This window comes from Frankliniella occidentalis, unplaced genomic scaffold (genome assembly GCF_000697945.3).
Source record: "Frankliniella occidentalis isolate FOCC.00 unplaced genomic scaffold, Focc_3.1 Scaffold80, whole genome shotgun sequence".
Classification (NCBI taxonomy): domain Eukaryota; kingdom Metazoa; phylum Arthropoda; class Insecta; order Thysanoptera; family Thripidae; genus Frankliniella; species Frankliniella occidentalis.
Genome location: NW_026267210.1, coordinates 848325 through 865219, shown reverse-complemented (window position 1 = coordinate 865219; position 16895 = coordinate 848325). Strand labels below are relative to the sequence as shown.

At 43.2% G+C, this 16895-nt stretch overlaps 1 protein-coding gene across 3 annotated transcripts in view; it reads right to left on the bottom strand.

The window, feature by feature from the left end:
- The window catches only part of LOC113211084 (neurobeachin), a 293174-nt gene that overhangs the window by 75395 nt on the left and 200884 nt on the right, over positions 1–16895 (bottom strand). The window contains exons 3-32 of one of the 3 annotated variants that reach the window (XM_052268973.1): positions 15934–16060; positions 15042–15142; positions 14861–14956; positions 14663–14784; positions 14450–14576; positions 14067–14333; positions 13817–13981; positions 12833–12973; positions 12580–12728; positions 12233–12446; positions 11792–12157; positions 11511–11701; positions 11308–11416; positions 11146–11227; positions 10911–11062; positions 10659–10823; positions 10337–10573; positions 9247–10246; positions 8512–9123; positions 8205–8400; positions 7955–8108; positions 7663–7842; positions 7407–7553; positions 7206–7316; positions 6942–7116; positions 6091–6348; positions 4780–4901; positions 2973–3117; positions 1631–2890; positions 1419–1555 (exon numbers count right to left, since the gene is read on the bottom strand). In XM_052268973.1, the coding sequence (XP_052124933.1) occupies positions 1419–1555; positions 1631–2890; positions 2973–3117; positions 4780–4901; positions 6091–6348; positions 6942–7116; positions 7206–7316; positions 7407–7553; positions 7663–7842; positions 7955–8108; positions 8205–8400; positions 8512–9123; positions 9247–10246; positions 10337–10573; positions 10659–10823; positions 10911–11062; positions 11146–11227; positions 11308–11416; positions 11511–11701; positions 11792–12157; positions 12233–12446; positions 12580–12728; positions 12833–12973; positions 13817–13981; positions 14067–14333; positions 14450–14576; positions 14663–14784; positions 14861–14956; positions 15042–15142; positions 15934–16060 (7308 nt within the window). The remainder of the gene's footprint in view (positions 1–1418; positions 1556–1630; positions 2891–2972; positions 3118–4779; positions 4902–6090; positions 6349–6941; positions 7117–7205; positions 7317–7406; positions 7554–7662; positions 7843–7954; positions 8109–8204; positions 8401–8511; positions 9124–9246; positions 10247–10336; positions 10574–10658; positions 10824–10910; positions 11063–11145; positions 11228–11307; positions 11417–11510; positions 11702–11791; positions 12158–12232; positions 12447–12579; positions 12729–12832; positions 12974–13816; positions 13982–14066; positions 14334–14449; positions 14577–14662; positions 14785–14860; positions 14957–15041; positions 15143–15933; positions 16061–16895) is intronic. The other 2 variants (XM_052268975.1, XM_052268974.1) reach the window with 2 other exon arrangements.

The following is a 16895-nucleotide window of genomic DNA, read 5'->3' as shown; positions in this document are numbered from 1 at the left end:
GTCTATCCCTCCCGCACACCTTCAACTCTCTCTCTCTATCTCTCTATCTATCTCTCCCGGCAGTCCCCGCCCCTCTATATCGGTAATCAAAAACGCGATCGCGCGGCTCAACGATAATTTTGCAGAGCGCGTGTTGGTCGCGTCCTCGTCCTCTGGAGGAGACAGCGGAGTTGTCCGTCGCGAGCGTTGGCGCGCCTCCAGCAGCGCGAGTCCCCGTTTCCTAGCGGTGTAACTGTCCGCGCGCCCGGCCGCTAAACAAACATAATTACGAAGGCATACGATGAGGCTCGGGCGGAGCGCGGCCTGCGCGGCCCGGGCCAGCGGCGCAAAGGCCTGGGAAACTGTGTGATTAACCCGGTATGAGGAGAGATGTGTCTCTCGTCTTTGAAATAAATGTATAAATAAATAAACTAATAGGCAGAAAAGGTTTGTGGGCGCGGCCCTGGCACGTACGGCACCGCACTGTGTACGTGTACCCACAAGTGAGCCACCTGACGGGACGGGCCAATGATCTCCCGCGCTGACCGAGCACCGACCGTGACCACGGAGAGTCTCCTCCCACTCTCTGCAGCCGCGCTGTCAGCTGTCACAGCTGCTCTCGCCTCCCCCGTGCCTCGCGCGGCGCCTTCCCGCCCTTCCCTATCTCGTAGCCGCTGGACCACCAAACGATGGACAACGGCCAGCCAATGGAGAGAGTTGCAAAGACACAATGCATACCGCAACACCCGGCGATCGGCAAAGTCGCAAGGTCCGCGTCCGCCAAGGAGCCCTCGCTCCCTGCTCCCCGCGGTCCGGCTCGGCCCGGCCCGGCGGCGAGCTCTGGCACGGCCAACGCCGACAGGTGGGGATCGCCGGTAGCGATCGATTAGGGAGCTGACAGCGCCGACTTTTGCCATCGGCCTGACCCGGTCCGCTGCACGCCGGGCTGCGCGCGCCCCGGGAGCCCTGTGGAGGTCCCCGCTGGGGGCTGGCGGCCGCCCTCCTCGGGGCCCACAGCCGGGCACGGCGCAGTACAGGGCCCCGGAGCACGGGCGCATCGGGGGGCCTCCATGTCGGGCGCCCCGCGGCCGGCTGCTCAATCAGCAAGCTCCCCGGGCCGGGCCGGCTCGCGTGCAGCCCGGGCAGCGGGGGCAGCGGGGGCAGCGGGGGCAGCGGGGGCAGGTTATCAATGAGCGCCGCGCCGGCCTGTCGTGTCGGCGGTAAGGACTGCACCATTCATCAACGGCTGCCTCCCGGCCCGCCCCGGCCACAAAGTAGCATGGCCTGACCCATCAACTCGCGCTCCATTTCGTCTTCCTTCACCCCGCCCTATGCTGCACGCTGCCGCCCGAGACGGAGGGGTTGCCTGCCCGCCCGGCCGTGCCGGAAGGGTTGCCTACGAGCGCGGCGCTCTCAGAGCGGCGGCACAGAGTACTCACCTCAGTGTCGAGCTTCTTGTACTCGGGGTCCTCCTCGTCCACCTCGAAGTAGAGCTCCGTTGACGTGATGGACACGGTGCCCGGCGCCACGATGCCCGGCGCCACCAGCTTGGCGCGCGTGCTGATGTTGACGGGGCCTGGCGATGAGGAGAGACGGCATTGACACCAGGTGCTACAGCAAAGAGTCCAGAGAGAGGGGGTAGAGGACTCACCAGTCAGGTCCACGTCCAGGTCCCGGTCGTCGGCGAGCAGCTCGCTGTCGTCGAGGAGGTCGGCGTGCTGCACCTGCTGCTGCTGCTGCGAGCACGTCCTGGACGCGGCCAGGTGCGCGTGGAACTCCTCGCGCGCCTGCAGGATGGCGTCCTCGGGCGCGCCGTGCTCCAGGGCGGCCTTGAGCGTCGCCTCCGGGTGGCTGGAGCCGCGCGGGTTGTGCACGAAGCGCTTCCGGCGCCGCGCGTCGTCCTCCCACGAGTCCAGCTTCCAGAACTCGCTGAGCATGGCGCCCTGCGGGTCCATGTAGCCCCACGCGCCGTGCTTGTTGGAGAGGATGTTGCGCGTCTTCTCCAGCAGGCGGCACGCGATCACGTTGTCCCTGCGGCGCGCTGCCGTGATGAGGTGGTCGCACATGCGCTCCTCCTCGCGCCGCTCCAGCAGCGTCTGCGCGCACTGCGACTCGAAGTCGGCGTGCTTGAGGACGTCGTCGGCGCGCATCCGGTTCAGGATGAACTCGGCCTCGTTGGCCACGCGCACGATGTGGTCCTTCATGGCGTGCGACAGCAGGCGGCCCTCGTTGATGAGCTCAATGAAGGCCAGGCCGGCGTGCTTCTGCAGCGAGTTCTGCCACTCTTGCGAGCAGAGCAGCATGACGAGCTCCACGACGGACTGGCTGTTCTTGAAGGTGGTCAGCCCCTTGCCCTCCATGAGCAGCTCCTGGCCGTGCGAGCCGACCAGCGTCTTGGACAAGAAGGGGGCGAAGTCCACCATGATCTCGCGCAGCAGGGGGCACACGGAGCCGAGCGCCGACTCGAGCTTCTGGGTGAGGGAAGCCTCGCGCGAGGGCGTGGCGAGAGGCAGCGGGAGCGGCACCGTCTCCAGGCCCTTCATGGGCAGCTCCTCGGGGCGCGACGGCGGCGGCAGGGCCGAGGCCTGCGGGTGCGCGCCGGGCGCGTGTTGTTGCGCGCCCTGGCCCTGGCTCGGCTGCTGGGGGGCTTGGCCGAGGCCGGGGCCCGGCACGACGCACGGGCTGGCCTCGGCAGGGACGCGGACGACGGAGATCTCGCCGGCAGGCTTCTCACCCCTCTCCATGCCACCCTCGCCGTCGAGCGTCGGTACTTGCGACTGTGAAATGTTATGCAGATTCCTGTTTTCTTCCGCCCTGCCCTTGATACGAGCAGTGGCCACTAGGTCTCCATCTTCATTCAGGTTGACATCAGTCCAGCTGTCGTCGTTGTCCTCCATTCCAACTCCCATTCCTAAAAATATCAAAATTGATGGTGTCTATTCTCCTATGCGGAGGGAGTAAACAAATAAGAATAATTGTGTTTTTTCACTCACCAACATTCTTGGTTGTTGGTTCTTCATTATTGTTCTGTATTATTTCATCATTTGATTGAGGTGTAATAGTTTGGTTATACTCGGCGTTTTCCACCGTAACGACAGCTGAGTGAGGGGCATTTATATCTTCCGTTGAAGCAGCACTCTGTAAAATAATTTATAAAAAGGAAAAAAAGCTTAGTGTGAGCCTGAAGTTACCAAGTGTTTACTGACCGAACCAACTACGTACGCCAATTAGTTATCGGAAAAGACAGAGACAATTAAGAAGCAAAACCAGAAACTATACTTTGCTAGACACTCAAGGCAGGGAATGAAATTAATATTTTGAAAAATGAGGATATTTTGTGGGTATGTGCAAATTTAGCGAATTGTTGGCAGTCAGTTGAACAGGCTCATTGAGAACAAAGAATACATCTGCTCGACCTGAATCAACTGATTTGTTTAGACTAAAATGTTGACAAGGAAAAAAGAAAAAATTACTCTGTACTGTAGCATGCACAATATTTAATCTGACACTCAAAATATTACAAGCTAAACTTTACTAAAAAAAATTAGCCAACCTTATAATACCATCAAATTGAATTATAAATATCTAATGCATTTTAAAACAATTGGTAGGCCTATCAAAATAAAACAGCAAATTTGAACTACTCAAAATGACGCATAGTAGATGGTAGTATGGTAGTGCTTGTACTAGCAATAGGAATACCTATATACACAGTACATAAAATTTCTTTATAAGTAAGTTAAAAAGTTAATAGTTGGACAGATTAATTTTAGCTGTGCCGGTTGTACAGTAGATAGTGGCTCTCACAAATTTAATTCTCTGATCAGACCTTTGTTTTGTTTTTTTATCTGTCATACCTTGCAGATCATCGTTGGCTGTTGTCTTTGAGAGGCACGTTGAGCAGATTGTGCTGCATTATTTGATGCAGGATAAATGGTAGCACCTTGCGGATAACTAGTTTGGCATGTAGTTGTTACATGGTTCCGTTCGTTAGCCTATAGGTGTATGAATGTTGGCAGGCAGCAGACAGACACAAAGACCAACACCATGAGATTTCACAGTAAAAAGCAGCACCAGCCCAAATAGAAAATAGACCACAAAGTTGGAGTTTACATGCTTAATAATTATCTGCAATTTATTTTCCACCTAATTTTGACCAAAGTAGAGCTTATGTTAAACCAAAAATGGTACTGGAAAGTTAAACTGCTGGGACATGCGATTTTGGTCAGGATAGAGAAAACCCAATCATTCAGGAGTATGACAGGAAATAGACCAACATGCGAAGAGAGAGACAGAGCATGCTAGTAATCACAGAATGAGGGCATCTAGCGTTCTGCAGATGTGAGTAGAGAGGTATCTAATGAACAGAGTTACTCCTCCAAACATAGGAAGGTCTCACAACTGCATGCCGATATACTCAAAGTGTTACATTTCTACATAAATCTTTACAGGATTTGAGACTGATACGGGCCAGAAACCACTCTTAAGATAATATCTTATGAAAACAGACAATTTCCAACAGTACATCTAAACAATCTACATGACTTCATAGCAAACGCGAGACCACAATCTCTAGTATGATTGTCGCTACATTAAAGTTGCTAAAATCTAAAAGTTAGATCAAAATGAAACTCAATATCAAAATATGAGATGAAATATAGGAGGTTGAAAGTTCATTGAAAGTTAGGGTAATACTCAGTCGATAACAACATTTCATCTAGATTTCAAACATCCCAATGAAAAAAGTATGCAAAGAACACAAAAAAAAGAACCAGCAGATCTAAGTTAAGTTGTACTTGCCTTTAGAGAAGTTGGTCCACTGGAGTGAGAGTCGTGATCCGCAAGAACTGAAGAGTTGTTCTCATCAACCACTATGACATCATACTCACCGTCTTCATGAGAACACAAAGACCTGTGTTGAGCTGAAATTAAAAAATAGAATCATATTAACTCCTCTCCTGCATTATGCAGTCTACTGCACTCTTGGCACCGTGGGGGTTTAACATAAGGAAGCTAAGGTTCAAAGTTATCATACAGGGTGAGAAACATAATGAAAAACAACACAGGGATGAAGAAAAACTTGAATTATAGTTGCATTAAAAATATACACTACGGTAAATCTAAATAAATTATAACTGAGGCTTATGAGTCTAATCATTTGCCAAATGAATAACAAGAGTTAAAGGTTTTTTTATTTCTAATTGTAAACCTACATCACCTAAATTTATGTTTTAAGTTTTTCTACGATGCTATGTAACTTGTAGGGGTTTCATTATTAATTTAAATACCACCAAGAAGGAAAGAGTTTCCTACATTAGAACTACTGTGAGCAGTCTGCTAAAAATAAAATAATTACATACGTATTGAATTTATAATTAATGCTTAGGACAGAACATTAGAGAACTCTAGATAATTGGGTGTAGGGACATTCTCTTACACAGAGCTTTATGGAGAGAGAGCTGTAGAATAGAAATGTAAACTGAAATAGCAAACAAAAAAACAATTAATGCAATTACGTAATGAATGTCAATCAATGAATGGAATCTAACAGAATTCATGCATGATCAGCAAGCCTGCAAAGAAAAAATAATGAAAATCATCATAAGCTGAAAATGGATAGAAATGAATGATGAAGTGAGGAGTGTTACTTCTGAAAGTTGGGTGGTCAGGGAAAAATTTTATCATTTCATATTTAGCAAAGAGAAATCATTTAAAATAATAGAAACAAAGTATGAATATATTAGCAATGCACCAATCTCCTCCGCTAGACGTTCCAAGTTGAACTAGCCTCAACTAGTTTTGGCTCCCTGTGTGCTATAGCATGGCTTCTGAGCAGTTTGCTACATATTATACAGCTTCAAAGAATTCATGCTTACTAGAATAGTTTAAAAAAAAGCAAAATACTAAATGGAGCTAAACTAAAGTTTTGTAAGTACCTACATAACAATAAGCATTTTTTTATTGCAATTTTTTCGTTGTCTTCTACACAACATTGAAGTACTACAAAAAAGAAAGGTGGTGAAATTTCTTGTAAGGATAAAATTGCGTGAACAAAATCCTAGCATTTCAAAAAACGATGAGGCATGCTCACACCAGATACATTTCTATTACCTGGCTTCGCCATATTTCTACGGAAGCGCAGCTGAGGTGCTGCCTGATCAAGCTTGTTGTTGATGTGATTTCTAATAAGTTGGTGATTCCGCTGTTGCGATTGTTGATGGTGGGCGTTATGGTTTATATTTATGTTCTGGGGGGGCATTGCATTGGTGTTGGCATTTTGAGGGGGGGAAGCATCAGGATGGGAGCCAGGAAGGAACTGGGGGTAAACGTGGTGTGACCATTGCGGAAACAAAGGTCTAGCTCCTCCTTCTAGACAGCCAGCATGAAAGAAAACCAATGAATTTTTTATCAGATTATCATAATGGTTGACAGATTATTACACAGAACCGAACCCTTTTCAGCAAAATTTTCGTTTAGTGTAAAACAAAATCTTTTGAGAGGTGACTAATTTTCTCACGCCATTTTTTACCTGTGCAATTACAGTACTTTTTTATGGGGAGCTACCCAAACTCAGGCAAGTACAGAAGTACACGTGCTAAAATTTGCCCAAACGAAATATTTAAATAACGTCTAGGTTAAAGGTAGTAACTTGTGAGATCGGAGCACACAGTACAATACATGTGCACCAGTGCATTTTACTAGAACATTAAATCTGTGAGCTAATGTGCACCTGCTGTAGCTAAACCTCATCTAAACATCTGATGAAGTAGTTTAAAAGAATCAACAGGACAGTGAATCACGAACAAAATTCTCCTGAAATAAAACCCACTTTTCTCCTTGAATTAAGAAGGCCATTGCCAGAGGTGCATCTGTGTTACATCTACTGTAAATGATCTGTACAAATGTGAATTTGCACATAGACAAAAACAAATGTGAGAGTTTTGAAAAAAAATGCTACATACCAGGAGGACTGTTGCTATGCTGAGATGTTCCATTGCTGCGAGGCACAGGGGTTGGCGGACTTGGAACCCTTGCAATTAATGGTGGCTCTAAGATATCTCGGTACTTCGAAACCATTAAAACTGAGATGAAGTAGACAATAGCCAAGGACAAAAATTGAGCTTGTTTTGTTTCCTCCTAAAACAAACAGTTTCATGTCAAACCATAGAGTAAGATATTCTGGAAAACTAGTTGTAGTTATTAATGAAACTCTCATCACAACTCACCACATCACGATAAATTACCGCTCTCAGGCGGTTGACATCCATATCTTGAAGGAGCTTTTCTGGATCTTTAACAGGACTTGACTGATTGGATAAGTTTTCAACAATATTCTGCTGGAAGTTAGAATGAAAATTATTGTAATGAAATTTCAGAAAAATTTATTATGAGATTCAGGAGAACTGCTTGTTGCATAGTTGACTTACTTTGGGTGAGGTCTGAACACCCCTAATTAGTGATTGGATGTGCACATTTTTATTGTTGGCATTGAAAACAGGGGTAGAAGCTGCATTGAAGAATGGACGGCTTCTTTCTTTACATTCTAGGCAGTTACGTACTGCACAGGTGCAAACCTACAGGATTGGTACAAAATTCAATTTTAACTTGGCATAATAATTTAAAAGAACAAACAGAAAAACAGAAACATAAAAAATGTAAAGAAAGCAAAAGGGGGATACAAACCAGTCGCAGGCACTGCCGTAAAATACCACCACTTGACATGTTCTTTTCCGCCTCAAGTTCACCAAAATTTAAAGAGCTAGCAAAAATGAGAACATCTGCCATGTTCACAAGACGTTGCAGAAATGATACTGCAACTTCAATTGGCATTCCTTGAGTAGGTTCTATGACTTCTAGCTCACTCTGAAAGATAAAATAGTTCCAATTCAATATTTAAACAAATCAAGTTTAATTTAGTTAGTATGAATGTGATCATAGAGACTTAGAGGATAACACTTTTTAAAAAGGCACCTACATTTGGAGAAGTTGCAGATGCTAAGAGAGGAAGTAGTCCTCCACAAGCTATGATAAGATTGTCAGCTAGTTGTGAAATTAAGTGAACAGTATTCACCACAAAAATTTGATTCTCTCCACTGTTTACAAAATCTAATACTGACTTTGTTGAATGACTGAAAATAGACAGTACCATAACATTATATTTTGAAAACAAAATCAATCACATTTATTTACAGTATTTAAAAGAGTCAGCTAAATTTAGAATGTACCTTCTCCACACTTGTATGTCAGTCTCTAGAGAAAATAAAACATCAGAAAGAAGTCTCTGGTGTATGTAAGACCATTTGAATTCAGGTATTCTGAATGGAGGTCTTGATGGACCAGGACTAAACATTGGTCTTCCTTGTGCACCATTTGCTCCCCCCTGCTCTGCAGTAGCATTCTCATCTTTGGTTTGTTTTGAATCTGAAATGAGAGCCAAGATATGAACTGTCAGAAATGTCAACCACATACTAATTAGAGTCCGACATTTAGTATATTAAAACTGATTGAGAATCACTTATCAAGAAAATTTACCAAAGTGTGAGTGTTCCACTTGAGTAGCAGTTGAGGTGCTTTGTGGTCTTTTCTGAGGAGAGGACTTGATTTCTCCTCCTTCATCACCCTGGTTGAGTCCAATGTCCTCAAGAACAGAAGAATCTTGAGAAATAACTACATTAGCATTCTCTTCATGTGGTATCACTTCAATGCCATTTTCAGAAATTAATTTCAAACGATCTTCATGTACCACATCTGAAATGTCAGGTGGTTGAATTGAATTGTGGTCTTGATTTTCAATAGCAGTAACAAAATTTCCTTCATTGTCAGGTGAGAAACTGGAAATAGGTGCTGATGTGTCCTGCTCAACCTCCGCATGTTTTGGTGAGCCAGCATCAACTAAAGAAGATATTGTCTCTACAGGTGATGGAAGGTCTGAAGACACATCTTCAATAGGAGACACTTCTGGAGTTGTTTCAGTTTCCTGTGTGGCGTCAGAAGCAATAGGTTGACAAAGTTCGGTTACTACAATTTCAGGTTCTGCTATGGTAGTTGAATCAGAGGAAGTATCTGTTGGTAAAGTTTCTTCACTTAAGACTGATGTGGGCAAGGCCTCTGATTCGCTCAAATCTAACCGGCGTGCCTCAGATGCTAAAAAGGAAAGATTTTTTTCAAAAGTTAATAAAAATAGTAATGATAATAAAATGCAAAACCCTTATGCATATTAAAGGTAAAAAAAATATTAAACTACATAGTGGTGAGATATGAACATACCAGTGTCAGTGTCACCAGGAGTTGACACATCCTCAGTTGTTGGGGTGACTACAGATACCCCAGAATCAGAAGGCACACTGTCGCTGACAGTACTCAGTGACAAAACGTTTGGGACTGATGTCTCATCAGTGCTAACTAAAGTTTCAGAGGTAGCATGTGGTGGGGTAACAGGACTAAACTCCTCGTGAGATTCAGGAGTTACGATGGAATCGCTATCTTCTTCAGCTTTGACAAGTGACCTGATATCCAAAGGTTTAGACTTCTCAGGAGATTCACTAACTTTGTTGTGGGATGGTGAAGGGCTAGATAACTCTTCAGTGGCAGAATGCATAGATGATGTCTCTTCACCAAGCCTACAAATGATTTCTTCTTCATCTTCCTCATCATCACCATTATCATTTTCAAGTTCAACCTCTGGTTTGGAAACTTCCGGCGAACTAACAGTAGAATCGTTTGCCACTTCTTTTAAACTCTCTTTGCCTGGACTTGAGCAAATAATACTTTCTTCAGTACATTGTGTCCCCATTTCACCATCCTTGATGTCCATGTCCTTAACGATTGTACTACTTGAGCAATTAGTGGCTTCAGTTTCTGAAGATTCAGTCTTTTCTGGACTGTTTGGTGAGGGAGTTGATGCTAACCGAATAGGAGATGACTTAACACTGTTACTTTTGACAGGAGAAGGCTGCGATTCACATAAAGTCCTTGGATCACTTTCACTTGTTGTAAATTTGTCTGCTTGATCACAAACTTCTTCAACATGAGGTGTTTGTGAATCAATTAGCACAGAATCGGAGGGTATATCTGCCACTGGCTCAGGTGTTGCAGACCATGAGGCCTCTTCTTGACATGAGCTAGCAAGAGTACCAGCCTCTTTGGACTCAGCAGATACCACAGCATAACATGTACCCTCTGGACAATTACCAGCAGGTGTGTCAGAATTTTCAGAATCCAGTTCACAACTGCAGACAGGTGTAGATTGTTGCTGATCCTCAATTTCCTGTAGCAAAAAAAGAAAGAAAATGCAAATTCAATATTTTTTCTGGTTTTTGCAGTTAAACCCTCTTAATAGGAAACCTGTAATTCTTACTTGAGAATGATCTGTTTCACCATTGTGCCAGTCATGATAGCCATTAGTCTGGCCCTCCGCATGAGCAATAGCACGTTGTGAACCTGGATGATGACCCTGTTGCTGTTGGTCCCACCCAGATATTGTGCTGATGGGTCGTTGCTGTCGAAGGGCTGGGTCAGTTATGTTGTCAGAGCGCTGACGCTCATAATGTTCGTACATTTGAGCAAACTGTAGCTTAAACTCTTCATAAGAAACCTGAAACAATAAGATTCCATGAAAGTAAGAGTAAATTGAACAATATTATGATCAACAATGTAATTTCACATCTTAGTGGACGAACCTTGGAATGAACTATTGCAAGAGTGTCAACCCACACTCTCCACCCACCATATTCATGTTTAATGGCATGGTGCAAGAGCATTCGGAATAAAATATAAACCATGTCAGATATCTTCTGTTCCTCTGCAGTTTTAGGATGAATGTATGCCATAGCAATCAACCATTCCTTAAAAATTAAGAGAAAAAAGTTAAAAATGTTACCATAAAAGTTAAAAAATAAAATGGGAGCAATAAGATGATTTTTTTAACTGACCTGCCAAACAGACATTTGGAGAACAGTTCTCCTATTTTCTCGATTGTTATTACAGAGAAGTGTCATATCTGAAAGAAATAATTTCTTCACCTCTAAAAGTTGATCAGTTGGTTTTGATTGTCTGATCAAAGTAGCAACAACCTTAAGAATCACTAGGACACAAAAAACAAAAAAATTAATAGAAATGCCTTCCCAAAATTAAATGAACAAAAACTGAATTTATAATTCATCATACTTGGATTTTCAAGCCGGTAGTGTGACTCCGGCTCTGGATGCCTTGTATATAGAATTTGTTGGCTTATATGTTCAGTCATTATCTGAATAATTAAAACAAATTAGATTAAGAATCACAGTAAAAATAACTGTTTTATTGAAGATACAATTATGACAATCTTACCTCATAAAGGACATTATAAGTAGCCAGCCCTAGAGTCTGTTCATTCAGAAGTAACCGTTCAGCAAGTAGAGTGTACAAATTATGTGGACTCATCACATCATACTTCCTCCTATAAAAATGACCAAAGACATTAGTAGGTATAGTTGGATAGAAATCTGGCCGAATACCCGGCTACCTCAACAATATCAAATTTCATAACATACTTGTGTGTACTGCGGCTTAAAAAGAAACCAAGGAGTTTTAAAGCTTGCAAGCGAATAAGTTGGCTCTCTGAAGCAAGTAATTTAAAAATAGTGCGAACACCCTGTTTTACATCAAAGGCTGGCACAAGTGAGGAGGGATGTTCAGACATTAATGATATAAGCATTTGAAGAACATCATGAAGATTTTCATCCTGAAAAAATAAATTCGGTAAAGGACAAAAAATTTCAATCAGCAAACTAAGAATTGTACGATACCTGAGAACTGTAATAATGTGCTATACCTCATGCATTGTTGTTAAGTAGTTCAAAATACTTTGAAGTTCATCATCCTTTACACCGTTTCCTATCATTATGAGCTGTTTCAAGAATAGGAGTACATATGCTCTTATTGCAAGAACATCTTTCTGTGCAGGCCGAGGCCCATCTAGTCCCTTGGGTGTTATTCCACTTTTGGCTCGGGGATTAACAACCCAATAGTAATACTTTAAGGTATGAACGGTCTGTAATACTGTGGAGACTCTTCTGACATTTGAATATATGCCAGTGTCAGACAAAAATTCTGATGCAAGGTAAGAATAAAGTCGGGTTTGAACATTTGCTGGTGTGTAGATCCATAGGGCTGGGTTGAAAAGTACATGATCCAACAACTAGAAACAGAGAGAAGCAGCTTTAGATTCTTGTAACTCCTTTCAAATTATAGATCAGAAAATAAATTTACAAACCTGCTTCAAAAGTAATTCACTGTTGGGCGTGAGGCAAGTTACTAAGTGTTTTGTTAGAGCTAGAAATGATAATAACACCTCTGTGGTAAGGTGATCCCTGTTTGAACGCTGCAGCATTAAACTTATAACAAGAAAGCCTCTATTCTGTATCATATGTTGCTGGACTGTAGCTGAGCTTTCTACTAATTCACAAATAAATCCGAGCAGTTTTGAGCTAAAACAGAAGACATCAAATTAGATAAATTGGTAAATAGGTAAATTCACTACCATGCCTACATTTATTCTTTACTTTTCAGAACTGAAAAGGGATATTTAAGTCATACATAGACAAATACATAGTTTCATACCATAATTGCAAATCTCTTTTAGTATCTTGAGATCCTAGAGGTGAATCATATGGCAAATCTAATTGTGAAAATAATGGGAAAAGCACTTGAATTCCTCCAATTGAATTGAGCGTGGAGTGAATTGAGTGAGTAATGACAGCTTTGACATCCTGTAAAGAAACAAAAACATGGTAAAGAATAGGAAACTTAAAAGTAAAAATTGACAGGATACCTACAATACAACTATGAAAATTACAATAGAAATCAAACATACCTGTAGCATAAGCGCATGAGGAGTGTGCACAAAAAATGACTGGTTGCCCTTGGGAGCTGACTGAAGGCACAACTGACTGTCTGTCGCCACAGGATTGTACATAAATACTATTGCACTTGATAGTTTTCCATCATATAGAACCTGGGGGGCATAGAGAACCATTAGTCAAATCGTATTTGCTTTGATTACTTCAAATGAACAATCAAATTGAAACAGAAAATTGCTGTATTATTTCAAAAAACAAAACAAAAATCCAATTTAAGTCGCTAGCTATCTATCTAGATACTACATTCAACTACAACAAAGCAGGTGTCAATAAAGCTAGATACCTCATTGAATGCTATGAGGAAAACAATACAAAAGAATAACTGTAATGGAATTATAACAGTATCACATAATGCATACACAAACACGCAACAGTGAAGGTATTGGTGTATTGATATGGTACCGACAACTCACATTCTAACTACACCACAGCTAATATGTATTTTACTGCTACACAAACTACCATATATGCTTTACAATTAAAATACCTTGCAAAAGTACTACCTACAGCAAATACCAAAGTCAAATCTGAAAATCTACTGATTATACCACAAATGAAGGTAACAGTGTTATTTGAAGTAAGCCAAGCGTGCCGCAAATTTCAACATCGAATCCCAAACTTTTCCAAATCATATATTTGGTAGTTTTAGTGTCTCAGGCACTTCCATCAAAATAAAAGTTGGAAATCCTCAAAACCTTCCAAAAATTTTATAAAATTGAAAAACTCACATATGGTAGCAGGAATATACTCTGCTCTTGGGGGACACAAAGATTCCTAATTCATTGCTTCCCTTATCAGATTAGATTTTAACTTTAAATCGATAACTGACATGTAATTCAAACTGAACTGCAAAGTTACTTCAAATTTTGAAGTTGGTTCATGAAATAATACAATAAGAGAGAGAAACCAGACAAAATACAAAACTAAAGCATGCTTACTGTACGCAGCCATTGCTCGGTCATGCATTGAGGAGCCTCAGAGCTCTGCGGGTTATGAGCTGATTCTGGTGCCTCAAGCTCATGTTCTAAGTCACCCCACTCACTCACCCTTCGATGATTGTCTGGGAGGTTTAGATTGCATTCGTTATCAAACCGAAATTGGCTCTAATTGGAAAATAAAAACCATTTATTAGTCAGCTGTATATACACATCATCCCAAAAATACATTAAAAAAAAAAAAAAAACTTACTTTGTAACTAGGACCAAGTCTATGCATGGCACAAATTTGATGAGTTGATAATGCTTCACTAAACACATAAATAGCAGACATTTGTCCGCAGAATACTCTCTCCTCATCCAACTCTGGTGTTGCGCCAATATAGCATTTATCAAAAACATCATTTGTTGAAACAAACCATGCCATTTCAGTGCTTGAGGCAAGTTGTCCATTCACCAAACACTTGATTTCACTTTTGGTCCATCGGTTATAAATATATACAACAGCTATCATGTACCACTGTTAAAATAGTAAAACAAAATGTATTTATTGTTACCATTTTGAAAATTGTTACCTTCTGTTAAAATGGATCATATACATATGAGCCACTTTTAGAACTGTCAATAAATACATACCTTTCTAGGTTGAAATTCATATTTGACACAATGCTGGAAGCCCTTTCCTTTGACTTTCATAGAAGTGAGAACTAAGCAATTTCCAACAAAATGTGCCGAGTAGCCCACTCCTTTACTTGTTTTGAAACTAAAAATAGGTACAGAAGTAATGGAAACATTATTGGTTAGAAGTACAGTACATAGTAGCATTTAGTATAAAAAAAAATTAGTCACCAATAAAGATATGGCTTCTCCCGCTCTATGTTGACAGAGTTAATAGGGTCGAGCCTGAACCACGTGGTAAATGTAAAACCATTTTCATATGGCCATTTTGCTAAAGGTGGAAGTACAACGGCCTGAAAGTGAAATATTCGTGAATGCATGACAGACGTTTCAGATTAAATTATTATTACTTGCATTACAAATACTTACTGAACCCTTTCTACCAGGAAAACTGAAAAACACATCAGGACCGTTTCTCTGAGGTGTTTGTCTAAGGACATTCAAAAGCTTTGCAGAATGTCTTGGCTGATTTGTAAAAACAAAGAGAAAACATTTTTTTGAGAGAGAGGAAAAGTAATAACAATTTCATAGTTGTAAACGGAATACTTACCCATTTGCCATTTACTGCTTTCATTGCACCAAATAATAACTTCAGTTCCTTGACAGTTATACTGTATGAAGCTAAGACTCCTAGCATCTCTATCAAAAGGTCTGAAACAAAAACAGAGTAAAATAATCTGTTAAAAAGAGGGGACAAATAGTTTGACACTTATTTTTTTACTGATTCATTTCAAAAATATGACTATGGAATTTCAACTTTTTCCTCTTTAATTCCTATTTCTTTTAAGACCCACTTCTTTAACCAAGAGCCATATACTCCCATCTTTTCACTTTCGCTGCACTGGCAGCACGGGGCAGGCAGGCGCCCCTTACTCTTTTCTCCCCTCTCGCCCGAACTCTTTCCCTTTCCTTTTTGCTGGCAAGCAGCAGCACTTCGCGTCCAAACACACCGTCGTGTCTCCCCTCTGGGCGAGCAAAAAATGAGCTGCACACTCGGCACTACCCGGCGAGCAGGCACCCGTTAACCCTACCACACCCTCAACCCCGACCCCACTCACTGAACCTCCCGTCCACAGGAGGATCCTTCGCTAAGGGTGGGTCTGGCCGCTAAAGGGTCGTGCAGATACTATTTGACCTTTGGGGGAGAGGGGCGGTAAGATATTACGAGGTCCAAAAATAGGACGAGACCGGTCATTCAAGTCGATAGGACTCCCATGATACCTGCAACCTATGATAAAAATATCATGGGGTCCCTAGTCCCTATGGACTCCAATGACCGTCCGGCCGGATCCTTCTGCGACCCCCAAATATTTTCACCTCCTCCCTCTTAAGTCATGTGGCACAGCCTCTTTACCAGACATCTTCCCACACTTTTTATTTTTTTAATAACAGTAAAAGGCGGGTGAGCGCTGGCGCTGAGCGTCCCTTGCTTGGGCACTGACCTGCGACGACGGGCTCGGCCGCCTGCAGCCGGTGCAACACGTGTTCGATGAGCCCCACATCAGTGCACGCCTGCAGGTTGCGCACGCTCTTCCTCAGGATGGCGATGAACACGCTCCAGATCTCAGCCTGCAACACAAACAAAAAAGCACAACTATTGAAATATGGGCATTGGATGGAATTGGAACTCAAATCTGTATTCACGATAGGTTCAATACAACACAACCACACAGGGTGGCGTCCAAAAAAGAGTGACGCCAGCCCATTATTGAACGGTCCGTTCCAGAACCGACGCTAATTGGGCTGATGAAAGGGAATGCCCAACGTGCCCGATAGACACTCTCTCCGAGATACCAACTCATGCATAACCAGTGTTACCAACTAACGCACATTCAGATATACTGCTATTGCTCATGTAAGACTTATACTCCTTTAAATGTAGTATGAGAAGCTGCTCATCTCAACAACAACGATCAGTGTTGGCAGTACACACTTCACGGTATTCACATTCCCAGTGAAGTTAGAAGGGATGAGATCGAGAAGTGAGGGGGGAAATGGATTCACAGAGAGCCGGTATTCGAATTCCAGACACTACTGCCACTGCCCGCTACTGCCTCAGAAACCGACCAGGTCCTACGACCGGGTCGGGTAGCGAAGATCCTCCCATGCGCCCCCCACCCACCCCACACCCCTGGGGTGATCCTTGTAACAGTTGGCGCCACTTCTGCTCCGGAGGGGACTGGCGGGCGTGCTCGGGGGCCTTGGAGGCCTAGGCTGCCTAGGCCCAGGCGCCGGGGGTTGGTGACAGGTTCCCAAACTTGGAAGGAACGGCGCGGGGCGCGGCGGGGCGCGCTGGGGCGCGGATAGGGAAGCAGACGGAAGTCCGTGGCTTGCACCCCTTCCTTCTCCGAGTGTAACGCGAGAAACAAAAGAGCCGCCCAAAGCCTGCGCCGCCGGGAGAGAG